At 40.4% G+C, this 27,017-nt stretch overlaps 1 protein-coding gene across 1 annotated transcript in view; it reads right to left on the bottom strand.

Annotated features, from left to right (window-relative positions):
- The window catches only part of samtor (S-adenosylmethionine sensor upstream of mTORC1), a 122,483-nt gene that overhangs the window by 41,595 nt on the left and 53,871 nt on the right, over positions 1-27,017 (bottom strand). Inside the window, exon 3 of the mRNA XM_087997223.1 lies at positions 23,467-23,646. Within this exon, the coding sequence (XP_087853349.1) occupies positions 23,467-23,646 (180 nt within the window). The remainder of the gene's footprint in view (positions 1-23,466; positions 23,647-27,017) is intronic.

The following is a 27,017-nucleotide window of genomic DNA, read 5'->3' as shown; positions in this document are numbered from 1 at the left end:
TGTCTAGGTGACATCCTCAAGTGGTTGGGAGCCTCCTGTGAAGCGCTTTTGTGGCTAGTTGATGTTCGTGGCTACTAGCCACGAAACGACACGACCAGCTATCCCTGGTAGCCACATACGCAGATGACAAGCAACATGAATTTGACTGGGACAACACTACCATTATAGGGCAAGCGAAACAAAGAGCAGCCAGGGAATTCCTAGAAGCACGGCACTCATCCACAAACTCCATCAACAAACACATAGACCTGGATCCAATATACCGGCCACTACAGCGGACAGCTGAAACTGACAACCGGAAGCGGCAGGGACAGGCCACTATAAATGCCGGAGGAAACACCACAGAAGCGCTTCACAGGAGGCTCCCAAGCACTGAGGATGTCACCTAGACAGAGGACAAAACGTTTGCAACAAGAAATTCCAGCTCGGCAAACAGAACCACAGCAGACAAGGTTATTCCTCCTTATCGTATTAAACTAGTTTATTGATCATGTTATGAACATTTAGGCATATTCATAGTGTATACTTTTGTGTAAATGAATCTAAAGTTTACCTAAAACTTTGATAATGCTAGTTCAGAGTTCAGAATTTGCTGATTTGTCTTCAAAGTTTAACTCTTTACAGAAAAATTGCATCATATCAGCAGTGTGTTAAAGGGGATTATTTTCTTCTCAAACAATTTTGACGAGAGTTTAGGCCCAGTAGTGATTCCAAGACGGCAGTGGAATAGGAGTCTTCAGCCAGAGCTCATCTACTGCAACTGTTTGACTTCTTTTTAGTTTTTTTCTCCTTCTGTGTTTTCTTTTTGGTGATATTCTGAACTCCCGGCCTCAGCATGGTCTCCGACTCTTGACCTTGGCATGGCATACTCTCAGTCTGCATGGCGACCTCTTGGTCCATCGTGATGGGATCTCAGCCAGTGTGGCTGCCTTCTGGCCTGGCGGTGACTTGGCAGCGTGGTGTGGCTGTCTCTTGGCAGTCTGGTATGGCCCTCCAGCCTTAAGATGATTCCAGAATGGTCCCCCGCCTCAAGGCGAAGCCTGGCACAGACTAGAGGTTAGGTGCCGGCATGGACTGGGTTGCAAAGACTGTTATTCTGAACCATTTATTTCTTTATTTTCTCATTTATTCCTACGATCTGTAATGCTAGACATTTTATTTCTTTATTTTTCTAATTTTTTTTCCTCCAAGAATTTGTACTTAAGAATCTGTAAATAGGTACCCAAGATGATGCTCTAAGTGGTGACTTGCAAAATTTCACTGCGGTCATTTGAGTATGTGACAATAAAAGTAATTTTAAAATTTTCCATGTTGGTTGAATCAGACTATTCATCTGTATTTAGCACTGAATTGAAAATTAAAATCTTGAAGAAATGAGATAGAAATGATAAGAAAAGTAAAATTTTACTTGTCAAGTCATTACTGATGATCCTTTACAACATTTTCAGCTGCAGTCAAATCAAAAAGAAAACATTTTATTCTACTTTAAACTTGCTACAGTGAATTTAAAGGTGTACATATCAAAGTATATAAATAAATAGTAAACTACAGGGTTCTTTTTGTCAGAGAGCAATGCTACCAAATTTATTAATGAGTATATTGCTGTGGAAGAGGAAAAGGAGGAGAGGTAGATGAAACTAAAGGGGATACAAAAGAACAATTCTTTTAGGATGTACTATAAATGGCATCAATACTGCCACAATATCATCAGCTGGCTTTATGTGGGCAGACAACAATATTTCTTCCAGTTCATTCACAGGTTATGGACATTAGTTGCAAGGCCAGCGTATATTGGCCATCTCTAAAGATCCTTGAGAAGGTGACATTGAGATTGCCAGAAGTCTACGAAATGTGATAACAGAACATTTGGAAAACATTAGAAAGAATGGACAAAGCCAGCACAGACTTTTGGAAGGCTTAACAAATCTATTGGAGTTTTTTGACGATGTAAAATAGATGAGGGAGAATATGTGGATGTTGTGTATATGGATTTTCAGAAGACTTTTGATGAAGTCAAAAGACTAGTGGGCAAAGTTGACGCACAGGGGACAGGGTAACATATTAGCATTGATCAAGAATTGGTTGACCAACATGAAACTACAAGTAGGAATAAATGGGTCTTTTTCTGAGCAGCAGGCAGTGACTAGTGAGGCATGGTGGAATCAATTTCAGGGCACCAGCTATTCACGAAAAATATAAATGACACCGATGAGGGAACCAAATGTAACAGTTCCAAGTTTGTGGATTCCACAAAATAGGACAGAATTGAGAGTCATGTGGCAGCAGCAAGAAGGTTTCAATGTGATTAAAACAAGGTAAGTGCGTGGGCAAAAACAGCAGATGCAGCACAACGTGCTTTAATGTAGAGTTATACACTTTTGGTGTTATAAGGAGCAAGAGAGTAACGAGAGAAAGGGTTAGCCCACTCAAGGACAAAGGAAGAAAGTTATGCATGGAGTCAGAGAAAATGGGCGAGATTCTTAATGAGTACTTTGCAAGGAGAGGGACATGATAGATGTTGAAGTTAGGGATAGATGTTTGATTACATTAAGTCAAGTCGACATGAGGAGGGAAGAACTATTGGGTATTCTAAAAGGCATTAAGGTGGACAAGTGCACAGGTCTGGGTGAGATCTATCCCAGGTTAGTGAGGGAAACGAGAGGGGAAATAGCTTGGACCTTATTAGATATCTTGGCAGCATTCTTGAACACAGGCGAGGTCCCGGAGGACTGCAGAATTGCTAATGTTGTCCCCTTGTTTAAGAAGAGTAGCAAGGATAATCCAGGTAACTATAGGCTGGTGAACCTGACATCAATGATAGGCAAGCTGGTGAAGATAATGAGGACAGGACCTATTTACATTTGGAAGAAAATGGGCTTATCAGTGATAGGCAGTATGGTTTTGTGCAGGGAAAGTCATGTCTTACCAACTTAATAGAATTCTTTGAGGAAGTGACAAAGTTGATTGATGAGGGAAGGCCTGTAGATGTCATACAAATAGATTTCAGTAAGGCTTTTGATAAGGCTCCCCATGGTAGGCTGATGGAGAAAGTGAAATTGCTGGAGTCCAGGGCGTACTAGCTAGATGGATAGAGAACTGGGCAACAGGAGACAGCGAGTAGTTGTGGAAGGGAGTTTCTCAAAATGGAGAACTGTGACCACTGTTGTTTGTGATATACATAAATGATATAGGGCATCTGATCATCAAGCTTGCAGATGACACTAAGGTTAGTGGTGTAGCAGGTAATGAAGGAGATTGTCAGAGAATGCAGCAGAATATAAATAGATTGGAGAGTTGGGCAGAGAAATGGCAGATGGAGTTCAATCCAGGCAAACGTGAGGTAATGCAATTTGGAAGATCCAATTCTAGAGCAAACTACATGGCAAATAGAAAAGCACTGGAGAAAATTTATATACAGAGAGATCTGGGTGTTCAGGTACCTTGAATGTGGCAACGCAGGTCAATAGAGTGGTCAAAAAGGCATAAGGCATACTTTCCTTCATCGGATGGGGTATTGAGTACAAGAGTTGACAGGTCAAGTTATAGTTGTATAGGACTTTGGTTTGGCCACATTTGGAAAACTGCTTACAGTTCTGGTCGCCACATTACCAAATGAATGTGGATGCTTTAGAAGCATGCAGAGGAGATTCACCAGGATGTTGCCTGGTTTGGAGGATGCTAGCTATGATGAGAGGTAGATTAGCATTATGTTCATTAGAAAGCTGGAGGTTGATGGGGGGGGTGGGGGAAACCTGATTGAGGTCTACAAAATCATGAGGGGTACTGACAGGGTGAATAGCAAGCAGCTTTTTCCCCAGAGTGGAGGACACAATTACTAGAGGTCACCAGTTCAAGGTGAGAGGGGAAATGTTTAAGGGAAATGTGTGTGGAAAGTTCTTACGCAGAGGGTGGTGGGTACCTGGAACGCGTTGCCAGCAGAGGTGGGAGAGGCAGACACGATAGCATCACTTAAGATATATCTAGACAGATACATGAATGGGCAGGGAGCAGAGGGATACAGATCCGTGGAAGATAGGTGACAGGTTTGGATAAAGGATCTGGATCAGCACAGGCTTAGAGGGATGAAGGGCCTGTTCCTATGCTGTAATTTTTGTTGATCTTTGTTGTAAGTAGAAAGGAAGAACATTATTTAAAAGATGATATTTTGGGGGTAGTGTGATGTATAAAGAGATCTGGCTGTCCTTGTACACCAGTAAATGAAAGTAGACAGGTAGGTGCTGCAAGCAATTGAGATGATAAATATTGTATTGGCCTTCATTCATGAGAGGATTTGACCTGAAATAAGGATATCTTACTGCAGTTATACAGGGCCTTGGTAAGAACACATCTTGAGAATTGCATGCAGTTTTAACTTCCCTACTTAACAAAGGTTATACCTGCCAATAGAAGGGGCACTCCATTAGGCTGATGACGGCAGGGCTGTCCTGTGAGACTTGACGAAGCTCTTATTCACTAGAGTTTAGAAAGATGAAAGGGAACCAAACAGACTAGATGCAGGGTGGATGTTTGCCATGGTTTGTGAACCTAGAACAAGGGAACAGTTTCAGGATACAGAGTTCACAATTTCAGACTAAGATGAGGAAATATTCTTTCACTCAAATCATAGAAGGCAGCACAGTCCAAGTCATACATACATTCAATAAAAAAATTGAGATTTTAACAGCATCAAGGGAGAAAGCAGGAATACGGCATTAAGATAGAGGATCAGCCATGACCCTATTGAATGGTGGAGAAAATTCACAGGGCAGAATGGCCTACTTCTGTTCCCTATGACCATAAGACAGGAGCAGAACTTAGGCCATTCAGCCCATCAATTCTGCTCTGCCATTCAATCATGGCTGATAAGTTTCTCATCCGCATTCTCCCACTTACTTCCCGTAATCCTTGATACTCAAGAACCTACCTATCTCAGTCTTAAATACACTCAATGACCTGGCCTCCACAGCCTTCTGTGGCAATGAATTCCATAGATTCACTACTCTCTGGCTGAAGAAGTGTCCCTTTATCTCTGTTCTAAAGGGTTTTCCCTTTACTCTAAGGCTATGGTCTAGGGTCCTAGTCTCTCCTACCAACGGAAATATCTTCCTGACATCTACTCTGTCCAGGCTATTCAGTATTCTGTATTTTTCAGTTAGATCCCCCTCTTCCTTCTAAACTCGATCAAGTATAAACACAGAGTCCTCAAACGTTCCTCATATGTTAAGCCTTTCATTTCTGGGACCATTCTCATGAACCTCCCCTGAACACGCTCCAGGCCAGTACATCTTTCCTGAGATATGGGGCTGAAAACTGTGCACAATACTCCAAATGTGGTCTGGTCAGAGCCTTATAAAGCCTCAGAAGTATATCCCTGCTTTTATATTCAAGTTCTCTCAAATTAAATGCCATCATTGCATTTGCCTTCCGAACTACTGACTCAACCTGCAGGTTTACCTTGAGAGAATCCTGGACTAGAACTCCGAAGTGTCTTTGCACTTCAGACTTCTGAATTTTCTATCCATTTGGAAAATAGCCCATGCCTCTATTCTTCCCACCAAAGTGCATGACTTCAAACTTTCCCACATTGTACTCCATCTGCCACTTCTTTGCCCACTCTTCTAACCTATCCAAATCCTTCTGCAGCCTCACTGCCTCCTCAATGCTACCTGTCCCTCGATCTATCTTTGTATCATCTGCAAACTTAGCCAGAATTCCCTCTGTTCCTTCACCTAGATTGTTTATGTATAAAGTGTAAAGTTGTAGTCCGAACACAGCCTTGTGGAACTCCACCTGCCATCCTGAAAAGGACCCATTTATCCCCACTCTGTTTTCTGGCTCAATAAAAAATACTCAATTCAACAAATACCTCAGCAATTCTCTCCCCCGGTAGCTTACTGGGCACTTAACTGAAATCACATGACTTCTTGTAAACGCTATTGAAACTCATGCCTAAAGTGACTTTCTGACCTTTTAAAAAAAACTGTCAGACTTCACAGGATTCAAAATTAAAATCCATTTTCCCTCCACTTTAGAATCTAAGTTCCCAAATAATAATACATCATGAAATTTCACAACACTCAACTTGCCCAAAACAAAAGAAAACAGAGGGTCCTGAATGAGAGCTATCCTGCACGAGATTAGATTAGATTAGATTCCCGACAGTGTGGAAACAGGCCCTTCAACTCAACCAGTCTACACTGACCCTCCGAAGAGTAACCCACCCAGACCTATTTCCCTCTGATTAATGCACCTAACTACGGGCAATTTAGAATGGCCAATTCACCTGGCCTGCACATCTTTGGACTGTGGGAGGAAACCGGAGCACCCGGAGAAAACCCAAGCAGACACGGGGAGAATGGGCAAACTCCACACAGACTGTCACCCAAGGCTGGAATTGAATCTGGGACCCTGGTGCTGTATGGCAGCAGTGCTAACCACTGAACCACTGTGCCGATAATGGATTAGAACTCAAGTTTGCTGAACATGCCTTTTAAGAGGCAAAATGTTTTGTTAGATCTTTCAGTTAGGACACCACACTTCTGTACCAGGTCAGGTCATTTCATTATGCTTTGCCTATATAAATTGAGATTATAACCATGATCCATTTATTGACTTGTTCAAACATTGCTATTTATTTTCAAGAGCAGAAGCATGCTGAATCACCCTGAAAAACAGATGACACACCAGAAATCAGGCCTATTTCACCAGTACGATTAACAGCATAGATGAAAATTAGTTTAATTTATAAGGTAATATGTAGGTTATCATTAGGGGATAAAAAATATTCTGATGAAAGCGGTTAAGTTGTTCCAAAAAGCTAATTTTTTCAGATTTAGCTGACATGTGTTTCCGGGCCCACTTTATGAAATTCACAACTGATGTTTTCAGAACAACTGTAGATATTCAATGAATGCTGCCTTGCCAGTGTCAGCTACATCCCAAGAACAAATTTATAGAAAAAATATTCAGTGATGACTCTGCAACAGAGACAGGGATTAAACTACAATGCTTTGAACTTATTTTATTCAAGGCAATAAGCCTGCTGCAACTGTTATACCGTGCAATACTTCACATCCATAAAGCAGTGGGCTATTCTGAACTGCATCTTCAGCATCTATTTCATTCTGCAGACTATTCAGCAATCAGAATCTGGCTCAGTGTGTCAAATTAAATGCAGATGATTAATTCGATACGTGGTCACGTTAAATTCCAATTCTGCTAATTATTTTCATTAATTGTTAATATTGTCTTAGAAACACAGTTCTCTCCTGCAATGCAACTAAACTTTCTATCTCAAACAGATGCTGAATATGGAACATAACAAAATGCATGCAATTGCTGTCAAAAATCCAAAAAATTTTCAAGAACTATTCTTAGTCCCTTATTTTCTTTTTTTTTTTGGCTAAGTTATTTGCTGAAGAGCAACTTTCACTCTGAGGGACTGGATGGTACCAGGTGAGGATTTATCCTAAACTGCAGTTAGTAAATTCTTTATAAAAACCGAAAGAACTGCGGATGCTGTAAATCAGAAACAAAAAATAGAAGTTCTGAGACAGGGTCACTGGATCCAAAACGTTAACTCTCAATTTCTCTTCGCAGATTCTGCCAGACTTTGAGCTTTTCTAGCAATTTCCATTTTAAATTACTTCCTTAAATTTGGCAGGTAGGAGGCATTCTGATAGGAGCCATGTCAGACTTATTGTTACTTACTTGCATAATGAGTCCACCTGCTTAAAAACTCTTCCTTAATGGACAATAAATGGAACCATCCATCATAATCCTTTAAAGTTACTGTGAATAAAAGTATGACCATCTTTACAGCAAAGGTCTAATTTCAATTGCAGAATTAACCTATGGCGTCTGAATTTCCTTGCTGCTTCTCTCCAGTGGAACATTTTCTCCGCCAGATAACTGTTGTTCCAAAGATTTTCTAGTTAACTATGTCAGCAGTGGAAATGTGAAAACACCAAATAAAAGGCTAACTCCTTGATAAAGAAAAAATAGCTACAGCTGTCTCCATAAAGGGTTTAACTTATTCACATGGGTCCCGGAATCAAAGGAATAAAATGAATTGATTTGGAGCAATTTCTGGAACATTCCAGATATGCTACATAAGATATGCAGGGAGATACCTTTGGTTTTAGGTTTATCTGTGAAAGTTCACACACAATCAAGTAGTCAGCTTTGCACTATGCAATTTAGAGCCAGAGAATCTGTTAGATGTTGTTAGAATGAGTGCTATCAAAACAATGGGTATTCTGAGATGGACTCACTAAACAAGTCTGCAGTGAGGCCCATGTTTGAGCTGAGCATGAAGCTCAGTTATGTTTAAGAACAGTTCAAGGATCTTTTAGCTGAATGCTAGTGAAGCGATCCCAAGAAATATCATAATTCATATAATAGCGAGAATACAGATTAGATTCAAAGTGAATTCCTAAAAGCTGTGGCACACTTTGGCTTGGTTTGAGGAGAATTTTGGGTTTGAGTCTTTATTTATGAGATACAACGATAATTTTGTAATACCTGTTTTATTCAACTCTTGCACAGTAACGTATTTGTTTAAAATGTGAAATATTGCAGTATCTTTATTTTAGTTAATTCAAATTTTTTACATTAATAGTCTCACTGAAGAGCAGAATTGAAAATATTAAACTTTTCAAAACTCTTTCTTTTTCTTTCTGATTCCTTTGTCTCTCTGAATCTAATCTTTCTTTGCCTGTCTATATTGTTTTCTGAACTCAATTTGACAATGAAGTCAGTATTTTCGCCTACATTTTCTCATTCAGACTATGCTAGTCACCAATGATTCTTCAAACTAAATGGCTGGGAAGAAATATAAATTGCTTGCCTATTCACGTAGGCTCTAGATACTCAAAAGATAGTGTGCACTTTTCGAGTTTTAAATTTATAGAAAATTCCTATTTAAATCATCCAAAGAAAGCAAGTGCAATTGCAATAAATAGTATCACAGAGAAAATACAAGCCTGTTGTGTTTATAAATAAAGGAGAAGTTTCTCCCTCATTGGCTAAAATCATTGCTCATCGTACAAAGACAGAAATGAGGAAAAATGGCACTGGAATAATTCCTCAGAACCCCAAATATCGAAATAGAAAATTGCCCCAGTGCTTTTCAAGGTGAATTACAACTTATGTGGAATTAACCAAACTGATTAATAAGGGAGAAGTGGATAAATATTGAAGCAGAGTAAGATTCCATGATACACATATAATGAGGAAAATGGGATGAGTTTTGGTTTGCAACAGACATACTGAATGAAAAGGCATGCAAGTTTGCACTGTATGCACCCATGATACTAAACTCAAACAAAGGACTGGAAAATGAAATACTTTGGCTGTGGTCCATGAAACTTTACATTTTGCATTTATCCACATTGCAATACAACCAGTCAGAAACAGTATTTTCCAAAGAAGGGAGCTAACTACAGAGTACAGAAATGTCCAACGAAAAAGGCAATTGAGATCCCTCAGGAGGGGACACCAGAAAAAAAACTATCACAACGCAAACAGAGATAGGATAACACTTCAAATGTATTAGGTAAAAGTAAGTACAAGCAAAAACTGCACATTTTTATAATGGAGAAAGTTGATCAAGGTTTGTGTGAAGATTTGTAAGAGAAGCATGGCACTCATCCACTGATTCAATCAACAAGCACATCGACCTGGACCCAATATACCAGCCACTGCAACGGACAGCTGGAACTGACAACCGGAAGCGGCAGATTCAGACCACTATAAATGCTGGAGGAAAGATCATAGAAGCACTTCACAGGAGGCTCCCAAACACTGAGGATGTCACCTAGACAGGGGACGAAACGTCTGCAACACAAATTCCCAGCTCAGCGAACAGAACCACAACAATGGAGAAAGTTGATATCAAATTGGGAACTATTTTTTCCCCAAGGCCACTAAAATAGTTCATCAGTAATTGTGAACTTGCTTCACTCTTAAAAACCCTGTCATACCACGTTCAACACAGCATGACATACACAAAGACTTTTCTAGGGATACAAAGTTTATAAGAGTAGAAGTTCTAACCTGTTCATAGACTTTTAATTGATTGGAATGTTCAAGATAGGGACTTCAACAGCTCACACTGGAAGTAACTTCTGGATTCAAGCATATTGCTCCAGAGGTTACTGTCAGTTTCAGAGGAATAATGATGGTGAATGCTGACAGTTTCACTGTCATTACTATCAGCAAATTCAGGCCTGTCTTTTCCAATTCTTTTTGGATAATTTACTGGCCAATCAGGTTTATAACGACTGTGGGGTTTACAGAACTGACAACGAAATTTTTGATAAGGAAATAGCATTTTTGTTGCATTATTAGTCCCAAAAGACATTGAGTCGCAGGTAGATAGGATAGTGAAGGTGGTGTTTGGTATGCTTTCCTTTATTGGTCAGAGAAAGTGAGGACTGCAGATGCTGGAGATCAGAGCTGAAAAATGTGTTGCTGGAAAAGCGCAGTAGGTCAGGCAGCATCCAAGGAGCAGGAGATTTGATGTTTTGGGCATAAGCCCTTCTTTCAGGAATGAGGAAGGTGTGCCAAGCAGGCTAAGATAAAAGGTAGGGAGGACAGACTTGGGGGAGGGGCGTTGGAAATGCGATATGTGGAAGGAGGTTAAGAGGGATGGACAGGTTGAGGCGGTTAATGTCGCGGCGGCAGTTGGCTATGAAGAGATCGAGGGTGGGTAAGAGGTCAGCACAGGGTGTCCAGGTGGATGGGGTGTGTTGGAGGCGGGAGAAGGGGTCGTCAGAGGGTGGGCGAGAATCCTGACTAAAATGGTCCTCACTCTGAACAACTTCTCTTTCCAATCCTCCCACTTCCTCCAAACCAAAGGAGTAGCCATGGGCACCCGCATCGGCCCCAGCTATGCCTGCCTCTTCATCGGATGTGTGGAACATTCCGTCTTCCGCAGCTACACTGGCACTACCGCCCACCTTTTCCTCCGCTACATTGATGACTGATTCGACGCTACCTCATGCTCCCACAAAGAGGTTGAACAGTTCATCCACTTTACTAACACCTTCCATCCCGACCTCAAATTTACCTGGACCGTCTCAGACTCCTCCCTCCCCTTCCTAGACCTCTCCATTTCTATCTCGGGCGACCGACTCAACACGGACATTTACTATAAATCGACCGACTCCCACAGCTACCTAGATTACACCTCCTCCCACCCTGTTCCCTGTAAAAACACCATCCCATATTCCCAATTCCTTCGCCTCCACCGCATCTGCTCCCAGGAGGTCCAATTCCAATACCGAACAACCCAGATGGCCCTCTTCTTCAAAAACCGCAATTTCCCCTCAGAAGTGGTCGACGATGCCTTCCACCGCATCTCCTCCACCCCGCTCCTCCGCCCTTGAACCCCGCCCCTCCAATCACCACCAGGACAGAACCCCACTGGTCCTCACCTACCACCCCACCAACCTCCAGATACATCATATCATCCTTCGTCATTACCGCCACCTCCAAACAGACCCCACCACCAAGGATATATTTCCCTCCCCTCCCCTATCAGCGTTCCGGAAAGACCACTCCCTCCGCGACTCCCTCGTCAGGTCCACACCCCCCAACAACCCCACCTCCACTCCCGACACCTTCCCATGCAACCGCAAGAAATGCAAAACTTGCGCCCACACCTCCCCCCTCACTTCCCTCCAAGGCCCCAAGGGATCCTTCCATATCCATCACAAATTCACCTGCACCTCCACACACATCATTTACTGCATCCGCTGCACCTGATGTGGCCTCCTCTGCATTGGAGAGACAGACCGCCTACTCGCGGAACGTTTTAGAGAACACCTCTGGGACACCCGCACCAACCAACCCAACCACCCCGTGGCTGAACACTTTAACTCCCCCTCACTGCGCCAAGGACATGCAGGTCCTTGGCCTCCTCCATCGCCAGACCATGGCAATATGACGCCTGGAGGAAGAGCACCTAATCTTCCGCCTAGGAACTCTCCAACCACAAGGGATGAATGCAGATTTCTCCAGCTTCCCCATTTCCCCTCCCCCCACCTTATCTCAGTCCCAACCCTTGGACTCAGTACCGCCTTCTTGACCTGCAATCTTCTTCCCGACCTCTCCACCCCCACCCTCTCTCCGGTCTATCACCCCCACCTTAACCTCCTTCCACCTATCGCATTCCCAATGCCCCTCCCCCAAGTCCTGCCTCCCTATCTTTTATCTTAGCCTGAAGAAGGGCTTATGCCCAAAACGTCGATTCTCCTGCTCCTTGGATGCTGCCTGACCTGCTGCGCTTTTCCAGCTACACATTTTTCAGCTTTATTGTTCAGAGTATTGAGTACAGGAGTTGGGAGGTATGTTGCGGCTGTACAGGACATTGGTTATGCCACTGTTGGAATATTGCGTGCAATTCTGGTCTCTTTCCTATCGGAAAGATGTTGTGAAACCTGAAAGGGTTCAGAAAAGATTTACAAGGATGTTGCAAGGGTTAGAGGATCTGAGCTACAGGGAGAAGTTGAACAGGCTGGGGCTGTTTTCCCTGGAGCTTCGGAGGCTGAGGGGTGACCTTTTAGAGGTTTACAAAATTATGAGGGGCATGGATAGGATAAATGGGCAAAGTCTTTTCCCTGGGGTCGGGGAGTCCAGAACTAGACAGCATAGGTTTAGGGTGAGAGGGGAAAGATACAAAAGGGACATAAGGGGCAACATTTTCACGCAGAGGGTGGTACGTGTATGGAATGAGCTGCCAGAGGATGTGGTGGAGGCTGGTACAATTGCAACATTTAAGAGGCATTTGGATGGCTATATGAATAGGAAGGGTTTGGAGGGATATGGGGTGTGTGCTGGTAGGTGGGACTAGATTGGGTTGGAATATCTGGTCGGCATGGACGGGTTGGACTGAAGGGTCTGTTTCCATGCTGTACATCTCTATGACTCTACTGCTGCAAGCTATTGCTGTAAACATTATTTTTCCCCATCTTAGATGAGGCCAAGAGCTAAATAATCTCTCATTCAACATTATTGATTTAAAAATATGAAATAATTAAAATGCTTTTCTGATAATAACAGCTCCTGTATTTTCAACACTTTATAGTAAGCCTTTTGGAATAATGTTATGTTTGTGATTTTTGTAGCTCACAAATGTTATGTTGCAACATATAACTTTTTATGTAACAAATGACTCATTTTCTCATACACAACCAAAAAGCTAGAAGATTAAAAAAAAACTGCGAATGCTGGAGATCTAAAACAAAAACAGAAATTGCTGGCGAAACTCAACAGGTCTGAATGCATCTGTGGGGAGAAAAGTCAAAAAGTGTGGCACTGGAAAAGCACAGCTGGTCAGGCAGCACCGGAGGAGCAGGACAGTCGAAATTTCAAGTATAAGTTCTTCATCAGGAAGACCGATTGTGCTTTTCCAGCACCACACGTTTTGACTCTGATCTCCAGCATCTGCAATCCTCACTTTCTTCCCCTATGGGGCGAAGGCAGAAAACAATCAGCAAGGAAAAAGTGGTATTTATGCTGAAGACAAGGTGGTGGGCTATGGTTAGAGATAGGTGGAGACAGAGCCCAGAAAAAGAAAGAGAGAGAGAGATGAATGCGGGGGGGGGGGGGGGGGGGGGGGGGAAAGAGAGAGGGGGTGTGGCACATGAGCAGATTATTGATTGCAGACCACGACAGAAGAAAAGCTGAACAAGTGATCACGAGTGTTATAAGTGTGGTCATAGCTGCACTTTAGTCATACCCAAGCGCCCTTGAAAGTTAGTGATTAAAGTCTCTCAGGTAAATAATTTGTACGTTTGCCAGTGTAAATAGCTGTACATAGTTCATATGAACATACTAGCTCAACAACTTTTTGTAACTGTAGCAACAGCTCTCTATTTCATTGGAAATCAGTCAATGCTAGCCTCAATCAACTTTTTATGCTAAATGATTTTGACTCTCAATTTTAAATCAATATTCATGTACTCAGTGCTAGTCTAGATTATCTTTCTTTCACCCTCTGTTCCAAATATGGCATTGTAAAACTATTCCTTTTCCCTGCACCCTCAAAATTATGGGACTACTTAATTCTGCCATTCTGCTCTTCAGTTTCTTTCCAAAACCACCCTGCAATACTGCTTTATCACACAAGTCAATATAGTAACAAAATTGAATATCTCCTACAAGCCAAACTCCATTACAGGCATTCTGACAGCGTAGCATTATTTATCCTGTGGACAAATGTTTTTTAAAAAATTTCCAGATAGCAGTTGATTTCTACAATAAAAGCAGAAATTACAACTTATATTTTTCCAATTTCAATCTAATTGCCATTAACATACAACTTAAAAATGCAAACATTTTTGTCTTCATTGTGACAAACCCTTCAGATCAGACTATAACAGCAATCTAAATCCAAAAGTTAATATGCACACTGTTTTCTTGGCAAAATGTCAATCATACAGCTGCTGTTAACCAGAAGCCACTTTCTGTATGTGTATAGTACTCAAAATGTTCAATAGCTGAACAATCAGATGGCCTTCTTCTTAAAACTATAAGGAGTCATACTCTTTTTGTTAATACTTTCAAGTTTCAATTATATCATGAAATGATAAAATGTTGTCAAACACCAGATGCTATTTTCCATGAACCCACCAGCGAAGCACAAAGATATGATTGCTCATTTTCTTAGACAAAGGATTGCTCAGGCAACCAATGTCAATGCTTAATCATCAACGGACATGAAGTGCACTTGTAGGACTGAGGCAGATGATGAGTCCTTCCCATCTCTCTTTCCTTAAGATGGAATATTCCAATTTCATAAGACATTCTAGCCAGTGCTATAGCAAATTATTGACACATGCATTATAATCCCTGACAGTCTTCGGATTCTAAATCATTGTAGCCTATTTGTGAAGCTGCCCTTTTTAAAACACACTTTCAGATAAGTACTGCGTCAAAATTGTCACAATTTTGTATGGTAACAAGTGAAGAATACTTTCGAGTGTCTAATCAAGGGTACAGGGGATCTTAGTGACTCATGCAGGATGCAAATATTCACTGAATTAATCCGCTTGAAACCTATCTATCATAAACCAAGTGGTTCTCTACATTAACCCTGCTCATCAACTATACCGAACAATTTTTGAATGACAACATGCAGTAGGCTAAATTGAGTGAAGTGCAGGTAAATTGCTGCTTCACCTGGAAGGTGTGTCTGGGGCCTTAGTGAAGAGAGTGGAGGTAAATAGGACGTGCTGCACCTTCTGCAATTGCATGGGAAAGGACTGCACGTAGAGATGGTGTGGCCTGGGAAGTCTGAGAGGAAATGGCCGTGCAGAATGCTGACAGCGGAGTGGAAGGGAATGTGTCTGGTGAAAACGGTAGCTCATGATCCTTTGCAGGCCATTAGGGAATAAGTGAGGACCAGAGGAATCTGCACTTCTTCAGTCTAGTTTACAGTATTCGCGGCTCACAATGTGGTCTCTTCTCCTCTGTGGGGAGTGAAATACAGACAGAGAGGTTGCTTTGTGGATCACCATGCTCTGTCCGCAAAAAATGACCCGAGCTTCCAATAACCTATCACGTCAACACATCACTATGTTTCAATGCTAACATTTCTGTCTCAGGCCTGCTGCAATGCTCCAGCGAAGTTCAACGTCTCATTTTCTACCTAGATATCTTACAGCCTTCAGGATTTGAGAACTCATTGAGTTTAACAATTTCACATATTTGTTGTCCTCCCCCAACCCCCCCATCCCCACCTGTTTTGAATGGATTGGTCCCAGCACAGCAAACCTTTTTGAACCATTCACATTTCTCAATAGCACCTTACTCAGCATCTATCTCCCTCTCAGCTTATCAGAAATTCCTTGTTCGTCTCTCCTTTTCTTTTATTGCTCGTACCATCTCAATGTATTCTATCCACTTCTATCCCGACCTATCAGCCTAAACCCCATCATCAGCACAAACACAATCTTCTCCCGCTGCTTTAAGTTCTGCCTCAGGGTCACTGATCTCAAAACATTGACTCTGTTTTTCTTCCAGATGCTGCCCAACTTGCTCAGTTTCTTCAACACTTCCAGGATGGGGGTGTTACTATTGACCTGCTAAATAAGTACTGTGGCTACATGAGTACATGAGATAATGTTGATGGGTTTTCTGTGCTGAATAGCTCACCTCCAGACTTTCCAAAGCCAGCATGCCACCGAGAAGGCACAAATCAAGAGTGTGATGGAATTTTCTTCTCTTTCCTGGATACCTCTCAAGGAACTTTGCAACAAATAGGCCAAAGCAATCTTCACAACTGGTACCTAATTCACCACTTTAAACAGTCTTCCACCAGGAAAGCACAGTAGCAGCAATGTGTGTATTCACAAGATGCACTGCAGCAACTCATGTACCCTTAGACAAAACATTCCAAACCAATCCCTCTATCAAAAGGTGCCATAGGAATACCATCACCTGCAAGATCCCTGCCAAGCTACATACCTTGAACTGAAACTATATATACAGCCATTCCTTCACTGTCAACGGGTCAAAATTCTGCAATTTCCTTCCTAGCAGCACTTTAGGCGTATGAAAGCATTCAGACTGCAGCAGCTCAAGGACATACGGGAATGGTAACAAATGTTGGTCTGGCAAATGATTTACACATCCCATGAATTAATAAATGAAATAGCAAATTTTAACATTGTATTGACCATATTCAAATAAAAATTATAAATGTGTACACACATGTGAATAAGAGAAAAATCTAGCACATTCAATATTTGCCTTTGGTGCACCAATTTCAATTGAAATTCAATTTAAGCAATACAAATTAACACCAATCAATCCTCAACCCATTGTGCGGCATTTCCTCTTACACCAAACTCTGTACCTTGTTGCAAGCCTCCTGAGATATAGTTTGGCAAAAAATCTTCTGAAAATTGACACATTATATAATTGCCTTTCAAAACAAATGCGATCAAATTTGACAAACTTTGCAAAACATTAAAAGTCTCTGGTTATTCTTGAATAATTTTGAGTAATGGGTTATAAAGGATGTGATTTTCATATAGGACATCAGATAGGACAGTGACAAAAGGAGGCAAAATTCAATTGCATGGTCAACGACAACATCTTTCCAATTCTCAACAGTGGGCTTAGGAAATTCCAGCCCTACATATTTTCCTGTTGAGAATGATGCCAACTGGCCTCTCATTTGCCTGTCTTTTTTCCACTGCTGCCTTGGACAAAGATTTCTAACATTCAATTGTGCAAGAGAGTTTGCATTTATAAATTTAATGACAGTCTCTGTTAGCTGCTCTAAATTTGTTCAAAATCCTAGACTTCATCGAATTAGAGAGCCCAGCACATAATCACCTGGAAATGTAATATTTTCATAACCAATTTCTCCTCTATGTTATCTTCATCCATTTTTCACTGTCTTCCATTGTTCATTGATTTTTACTTCCACCATTCTTTTATTTAAACAATTAGTAGACAAGGCTTAATTAAAATATCCATTATGCCTTTGTCCCAGTTTTACATCCTTGAAAACTATTGCTTCTAATTGTCATTTAATTTAAATATATCTATGAAAACCCTTATTAATCTCCCCTGTATTGCTGAGCGTTTTCTCCATATCCCTTTTTGGCCTTTATAAAGTTTTCATTTCATTTTGTACATTCCTTATAATTTTCTTTCATATTGTTCATCTAGTTATACAAGTAGCCTCCTTCTCAAGTTTCAGTTTATTTGTAGCCTATTTATCTGGGAAATGGCTAGATTTTTAATTAAATTATCTATAACGTACTCAGAGAGTTGGCAAGCTCTGTCGTTCAGAAAAAGGCCCTATCGAGTTTGTGCAGTCAAAAGCAACCACCTAATTATTCTAATCCCATTTTCCAACACTTCTTCCATAGCCTTGTGTGTCTTGGCATTGCAAGTGTAAACTTAAATACACCTTAAATGTTATGAAACTTTCTACCTCTGACACCCATATTGGCAGCGAATTTCAATTTCTCACCACACTGATTTTCAAAAAATATTTCCTCACATCCTTACTAAACCACCTTCCCTTAGCTTAAATATATTGATCTCTCCACCAGATAGAAAAGTTCCTTCCTGTCTACCGTATCTATGCCCCTCATAATTTTGTATATTTCAATCATATATATATTTCTCCTTCAGTCTTCTCTGCTCCAAGGAAACAAACCATCTCTCTTCATAAATAAAACTCTCCAGTCCAGGCACAACCTGGCAAATCTCCTCTGCACCTTCTCCAATACAACCACATCCTTCTTATAACGTGAATTCCAGAATTGCACAATACTTTCTCTGTGGCCAAACCAACTTTTTCTACCTTTCCAGCATAACCTCCCTGCTCTTATGCTCTGTGCCTCAGTTAATAAAGGGAAGTATCCCATATGCCTTCTTAACCACTTTATCTGCATGCCCCATCAGTTTAAGGGAGATTTGCCACAATTGCTCCATCTGTCTTTTACTATGTTTTTAACTGAGTTAATTTGAACACTTTTTTTTCTTTTTCACTGAATCAGTACAGCTCACATACCTTTAAATCTTAATTGAGTCTATATCACCCTCACTTTTAACAATTCCTTACTACTTTCTCAGTTATTTGCTCCACACAATTTCTCCAAACCATATCAAGAAATGTACCTGTTGTTCATGACTTACTTGAAAATCAATGATTTTTAATTTTGTTTTTATTCTAATTAGACAGGGTGTAGCTAACAAGGATGTTTAAAAAATGAACAATACTGTATAGTAAACGACAACCTAGGATACCTGTGCTATAAACAACATTTATAGAAGTCATTAGATTAGATTAGATTACATACAGTGTGGAAACAGGCCCTTCGGCCCAACAAGTCCACACCGACCCGCCGAAGCGCAACCCATGCATATCCCTACACTTACCCCTTCACCTAACACTACGGGCAATTTAGCGTGGCCAATTCACCTGACCTGCACATCTTTGGACTGTGGGAGGAAACCGGAGCACCCGGAGGAAATCCACGCAGATACGGGGAGAATGTGCAAACTCCACACAGTCAGTCGACTGAGGCGAGAATTGAACCCGGGTCTCTGGCACTGTGAGGCAGCAGTGCTAACCACTGTGCCACCGTGCCGCCCAAGAAATGATATGAAATAGAAAGTAAATACTATTAAATGTCAACTAAATAGTTTTGACACAGTGTGTGGATAACAGCACAGCACTCATGATTTAACAGAACTTTGGAACACTACAGCACAGGAGGTGGTTACTAAGCCAATGTTGTCCTCTTTGGTGTAGAAAACTAATTTATCCCACTAACTTTCTTTTTTTTCCCTGAAAGTAGTTATCTAGTTCCCTTTTAAAAAGTATTATTGAACCTGCTTCCATTGCCCTTTCATGCTTTGCATTCTAAATCATAATATGGTATGTAGACAAGAAATTCTTCATGTGCTCTCGAGTTCTTTTTCAATCATTTCTAGTTGGGCTGACGAAGAGTGCAGTGGTTCAATCTTGTGATCTTTCTGTAGTTCAGCATGTTATTAGAATCTCAACTGACTCCTCTCTGAAACTTAATTATCACTACCGTAGCAAGTTATTCATCATTTTGATTTAGTCTTTTGGATTTTGTATTTGTCAGTGAATTCCACTTCTCAGAAACAAAGTTATATTCCTACAGAGCACTTAATGCACAAAATTAACAGTACATCAGCATAGCGCACCATCATATTTGGGCTGATAAATAGCATTCATATTCTGGCAGCTCCTTTCAGTGTGTCTCATTAAAATGTCTCTTTGCCTGTCAAGTTGAATCACCACTCAAGATTATTCATATCAGTGCTTAAGTGCCAACACAGCAAGCTGCATTGTAGTTAGACTTGTTTTTGATGGACCACATACTGGATAGTGCAGAAAGATGGCATAGAGTCAAAACAACAGTGCTTGGACCGACAATGGAAGCTGGTCATTTAATTAGCTGCATTCTGACTTTTACTGTTTCGCTATTTTAAAAATACTCTATTTATTAATTTATTTTCACAATGTGGGAAAGTGTTATGCACTTTTGTACCAAAATTAGAGGCGTAGATTGTTTTCTAAATGGGGAAAGGCTTCAGAAATCTTGAGTCCTATTTCAGGATGCTCTTAATGTTAACATGCAGGTTCAATTGGCAGTTAGGAAGACAAATGCAATGTTTATATTCATTTCAAGAGGGCTAGAATACAAGAGCAGATATATATACTCCTGATGCTCGAACAGGCTCTGGTCAGAACCACATTTGCAATAATATAGTAGTTTTGGCCCATGTATCTAAGGAAGGATATTCTGACCTTGGAGGGGTTCAGAGGAGGTTCATGAGAATGATCTTGTGGATGGAGGACTTGTCTTATAAGGAGTGGTTGAAGCATCTAGGTCTGCATTTGATAGTGTTTCGAAGGATAAGGGGAAACTGGGTTGAAACTTATAGAATATTGAGAGGCCTGGCTACAATGGATGTGGAGAAGATGTTTCTGCTGGGAGGAAAGAATAGGACCAGAGCGCACAGCCTCAGAGTGAAAGGACGACACTTTAGAACTGAGATAAGGAGGGATTTCTTCAACCAGAAGGCGGTGAAGCTGTGAAACATATTGCCACAGAGGGCTGTGGAGCCCAATTCTTTGAGCATATAGATAGGTTTGAGAAATAGATAGGTTCTTGTTAGAAATGGGATCAAAGGTTATGGGGAGAAGGCAAGATAATGGGGTTAAGAAACATAATCAGCCAAATGGTGGAGCAGACTCAATGGGCCAAATCGGCTAATTCTGCTCCTTTTGATCCTATGGTTAACCCTCTTGTCTTAGATTGACAGTAAATATTTTGAGGCAAAAGAAACAGCAGGCTCAGATTATCCCTAAAAAAGTGATACAACGAATGTCACAATATTTATATCTGTTCAGTGAAACCTCTAAGAGCCACAAGTGTGTAGTCAACCAATTAGAATTATGGACATGAAATTTTGATTAAATTGTCTGTTTAAGTGGCTTGGAACATGCTCCCTCTGGACTAGCGTCTTTTCTCTTCCTGAATGTACAGTCATGTTACATCATCATGATTGAGAGAAATCGCATCACAGCACAACTACCACCAAGTTACACTCTAATTGGTCTGCATCATTCCAGTAGGTCAACTTTTAGATGCTCACATAACGTGATAGTTAGAGCCACCAATACCTCAATCCCTTGAAACATGTTGGTTAATTGCACTAGCACTGATGAATCCATAAAAAGTTTGTTATTCTTTCACTAAATTTTCTCTTTCTGCTTTACCGGAACAGCACGGTGGTTCACTGGTGAGCACTGCTGCTTCACAGCACCAGGGTCCCAGGTTGATTCCAGCCTTGGGTGACTGTCTGTGTGGCATTTGCACATTCTCCCTGTGTCTGCATGGGCTTCCTCCGGGTACTCCGGTTTCCTCCCACAGTCCAAAGATGTGCAGGTCAGGTGAATTGGCCATGCTAAATTGCCCATAGTGTTAGGTGCATTAGTTAGAGGGAAACAGGTCTGGGTGGGTTAGTCTTCGGAGAGTCGGTATAGACTCGTTGGGCCGAAGGGCCTGTTTCCACACTGTCGGGAATCTAAACTAATCTAATGTAATCTCTCGATCTTTATTTCTTCCAATTTTCATTCCCTTTTTGGTATTGTTTTACCTTTGCTATACATGAGTTTTGCATCTCCATTTCTGAATCTCTACTGTGTCCCTTCCATTTTTGCTTACTCATTCATTCTCGTGTCTCTGCTGCCTTACTTTATTTTCATTTTATCCCATTGTCTTTCTGATTGTTGTCTCTTCAGCAGTTTTCTCTTTCTGTGTAGCAGTGAAGCTGCTGCACTGAGTGCAGCATGAAATAGATTAGGATGCAGAGCGTCAAAAAAAAAAATTAGACCCAGAAACTGACTAAGTACAAACATGATGAAAAGTATTACCACTGAAGTCATTCAGCTTAAAATAGATCATAATGGAGTTATAGATCTTGCCCATATAAAACAAAATTAAGAAAATGATTTTCAATTTTAAAGCTGGTTCAATTTAGACATATATTTTATGTATACATATGCATTATCTAAAAAGCCAATCAATATTTATTCTTGTAACTTCTTTCAAATTCTTTCTTTCCAAAGTAAACTCTAAAAATCTGTTGCGATGGTCTTGCGGCAAAAGTAGTATCTCTCTCTCTGGGCCAGAAGCTCCAATTTCAAATCCCACATCTCCCAAGGGTGTGTCATAATATGTCCAAGTAGATGGATTAATATTTTAAAAAATGTTTTAGCTTGCATTTGTGTGGCTACATGGAATGTGTTCACATGCAAAATTATAATCAAGTCAGTCACCTCACTCAGAACTTACAATATAAGCAAACTGAGAATGTTAGATCAATTAAAATCATCTGCTGGCAAAAGATATGCTTTCTCTTGATAAATTACCAAAGCTTACATTTTTCCATCCTCAGAGACATATATTTGAAGCATTTATCACATTTTGACTAAATAAAATATTTCTACAAACAGTTTGTATATGTAGATTAAGTTCATATATGTAGATTGAGTAAGTAAAAAAAAAAGTTAATTGCTTTAATTATGAGACTTCCTTACTATCAAACATAGTTCAAACTAGATATACAGAGCACCCAAACTACACTCTTCTTTGCTGGCATATCTCTATGCACTTTAATCAAAAATAAAATTGACTAGGGTCCAAATATCTGTTATGAATTAGTTTGGCCAAACATGGAGGGTTCAGTGATCTTTGTACTTAAACAAGTGTGCTATTTCTCAAAGCTGTAAAATAGTATTAATCATTGTTATAACATATTTATTAAATGGAATAATCCCATTGTAGGTAATTTCAACACACCACAAAAAGAATAAAGAAAAAGTCGGGATATACATGGACTGTGCGGAAGATGTATATCCCATCTTTTTGTTTTTACTAATGGAAAAGCAGCATCCATTTGATTCAAATTAACCATAACTTTTGATTTAAATTGTATCAGTGTGCATGAATATTTTATCTGACTGTGAGCATTTCCATTCAAATATAATGGAAGCAACCTCCCTCATTGTGGGATCTTACTTCACATCATTTCACTTCTTTTGTTATTTTTTGTAAAATTGCAAATGAGTTGGATTGCATGGGACCCTTGTTTGTTCTCAATTCTACACTGTCATAATTTAGAAACTAAACCTGCTAATTTATTACTGTCCAAAGTCAATAATTACTCTAACATTCACCAACTACATTCTGAAGCATTTCATTTTTACAATAAAAAACCCAAAGTGAAAGATCATATACTTATGACCTTTCACCATCTTTAATACAGATTACATGTGAGTATAGATCCAAGTGATGTTTAATTCATTTTATTTTAGCAGTGTTCCAAAATACAAGAACCTTTTGCAGAATATCATTGCATTTTGAATAAATGAAATCTGCTTATGTCACCTACTTTGAGATGGAAGCATCCAGATTCATTAATATACCATTCGATGCAGAATAATCATCTTTCTTTTCAGATGCTTGTACATTGAAGGTTGGAGTAGCCATGGCAATAGCAAGCCTGGCCCTTTTCTCATCTTTTTCAAGTACCCTCTTCATTCCACCATTCAGAAAATATTCTTGACAAACACTAGAAAAGGAAGAACAACTGGTCAACCTCAAGGAACAAAATAGAAACACTGACACAAAACGTATTTCTCTATGTCTGTAAAAACAAATGCTATGAATGATCAACATTTGTATATGCTCCTGGTAATTCATTTCAATCTCGTGCCTATTTTGACTTCTGGTAATGTAAGTGTAATGTAAGTGTACTACTTTATTCTTCAGGGTAAAAATGTTAATGTTATCCTGGGATTTGAAGTGGGAGTGAAAATTCCCTATCATTCATTGCTAATAGTTATGCTTATATCACTGCTACTTGACATCCTTCACCTTTAATGAGACAAAATGTTGTAAATAGGATACTGAGAAGGAGAAGGTTAAAAATCACAACACCAGGTTATTGTCCAACAGGTTTAATTGGAAGCACACTAGTTTCGGAGCGACATCAGGTGGTAGTCGAGGGCTCAATCCTAACACAGAATTTATAGTAAAAATTTACAGTGTGATGTAACTGAAATTAAACATTGAAAAATTGATTGTTTGTTAAGCTTTTCATCTGTTAGAATACAGTGATAGTTTCACTTCTTTCATGTGTAAATCACAAAACCCTTTATAATTTTTCAGCTCCTGGTACCCTTCATTGTTCAGTATTTCCCAGGAGCTGAAAAATTATGCCATGTTCTTCGTGACCTGCAACACATTATCAATGAGGATGAGCACCTCACCAAGACCTTCCCCACACCTCCACTACTTGCCTTTAAACAACCGCCAAACCTCAAACAGATCGTTATTCGTAGCAAGCAGCCTGGGTCTCGGGACAACTCCATACAACCCTGTCAAGGTAGGCGCTGCAAGTCGTGTCAGAGTGTGGACATAGATACCACCATTACGCGATGGGACACCTCCCACCTTGTACACGGCAGGTACTCACGTGACTCAGCCAACGTTGTCTATCTTATACGTTGCAGGCAAGGATGCCCGGAGGCATGGTACATTGGAGAAACCGAGCAAAGGCTACAACAACGGATGAATGAGCACTGCACAACAATCAACGGTAGGAGTGTTCCCTCCCAGTTGGGGAACATTTCAGTGTCCCAGGACATTCAGCCTCGGACCTTCGGGTGACCATCCTCCAAGGTGGACTTCGGGACAGGCAGCAGAGAAAAGTGGCCGAGCAGAGGCTGATAGCAAAGTTCGGTGCCCATAGGAAGGGCCTCAACTGGGACCTTGGGTTCATGTCACATTACAGGCGACCACTATTGCACTATACACACACACACGGATACTCCTACACACTCACAGGCACTCCTATAAACACATACACAGACACCCCCACACACTCCCACACTCTCACATGCAGCCCCTCACAGACTTAAGACACTCTGCACTCACCACACACACACACACACATACGCTTTCTCACACTCACAACCCCCAACCCAGGCAGACACACACACAGACAGACAAAGACCCACATGCGCACACATATTTTGTGGGGTGAATTTGTACTTGCAGGGTTACATTGTACTTTGCTCAAAAACTGCATGCATTTATGTAGAACTCTGAGCTTAAAACCTGCATGAATTTATGTAAAATTCCGTTATCTCACTTTTTAGATTAGAATCAATCTAAACATCATGGCATAGACAGAGAACACAGGGGGCCAACACCTTCAACATATTGTCTAGCTATCACCATTGTCAACAGCTAACCTGAGAATGCAACTTTATTTAAAAAAGGTTTTGTGATTTACACATGAAAGAAGTGAAACTATCACTGTATTCTAACAGATGAAAGGCTTAACAAACAATCAATTTTTCAATGTATAATTTCAGTTACATCACACTAAATTTTTGCTATAAATTCTGTGTGTTAGGATTGAGCCCTCCACTACCACTTGATGAAGGAGTGTCGCTCCGAAAGCTAGTGTGCTTCCAATTAAACCTGTTGGACTATAGCCTGGTGTTGTCTGATTTTTAACTTTGTACACCCCAGTCCAACACCGGCATCTCCAAATCGAGAAGGAGAAGGAAAGTGAGAGACAGAAAAACTAAAGACAGCACTGAAAGCATACATTTACGCCCCTCCAAACTCTGCCATATTATCCATTTTTTCCAAATGAACAGAACAATTTCCAATTTGCTACCAAATCCTATTCTTAAAATATCACCTCTTTTTGGACAGCTCAATAACGTTCAATAAGTAAAACTCATATTCCTCCAGTACCAACCTGATTTAAGTCAAGACTCAACTCTTATTCTGAACCTGAATGCTATATGCAATTGTTCTAGAACTGTTATTATGAGCTCATAAATGTTGGAACCAGAAGTGAGGGGCATGTCCGTAAAGATCTGAACAATGCCAAGATTATAGTATTGTAATCAGCAAGCACCGTTTTCCACATAAAGGCAATGGGAATGGGCGACTCTTCTCCCCAAAAATGCTGTGGGTGCTGTGTCAAAAGTCCTATTTAATAATTCTTTAATAATGCTTGCATGGTGGCACAGTGGTTAGCACTGCTGCCTCACAGCGCCGAGACCTGGGTTCAATTCCTGCCTCAGGCAACTGACTGAGTGGAGTTTGCATGTTCTCCCCGTGTCTGCATGGGTTTCCTCCGGGTGCTCCGGTTTCCTCCCACAGTCCAAAGATGTGCAGGTCAGGTGAATTGGCCATTCTAAATTGCCCGTAGTGTTAGGTAAGGGGCAAATGTAGGGGTATGGGTGGGTTACGCTTCGGCGGGTCGGTGTGGACTTGTTGGGCCGAAGGGCCTGTATCCACACTGTAATCTAATCTAATCTAATAATCTAATCATAGCTATCTACAAACTACTCAGGTCAATCAGGAGCCCCTCCAGTGAACACAGTTTTCTCATTATCCTTTTTAAAAATGATTTTTAAATACAATAGCTTTGAATCTGTGACAAGGGTGTGTGTGAATTGTGACAATACACATAAGACTCCCATTGTTCATGGTAAATCATGAATATGGTTATGTTAAAACAAAGTGATATCCCTACAATGAACACAATATTAAGATTATTGATTTACATTAGCACTGTAGTTGCAGCTAATAAATAACTCCAAAAAAAAAATTAGAATCTTTACAATCTAGCAACCCAGGTGATATAACTGGTTTCTTAAATCCAAATACAAGTAATGTCATTAGCGATTTCAACTTAAAAGTTTGAAACATAAATTACCTTCAAAGAGCCTCAGAAATTAAGATCTTAGAGAAACTAACAAAAAAATACTTTACAATTACGTCTTTTATTTTCCGATAAGGAATCAATTATAAATTTTTTTAATACTTACAGCTGCCCACTGATTTTTAATGGGTTTCTGCGTGGCAACTAATGTAAACTATAAAGCCATTTTCAGTTAAATAGCTGTAAAAGGG

Source organism: Chiloscyllium plagiosum, unplaced genomic scaffold (genome assembly GCF_037043375.1).
Source record: "Chiloscyllium plagiosum isolate Xiang-an unplaced genomic scaffold, Cpla_swu_hap1 HiC_scaffold_19, whole genome shotgun sequence".
In the NCBI taxonomy this organism is placed as follows: Eukaryota; Metazoa; Chordata; class Chondrichthyes; order Orectolobiformes; family Hemiscylliidae; genus Chiloscyllium; species Chiloscyllium plagiosum.
This window is presented reverse-complemented; position numbering and strand designations above follow the sequence as displayed.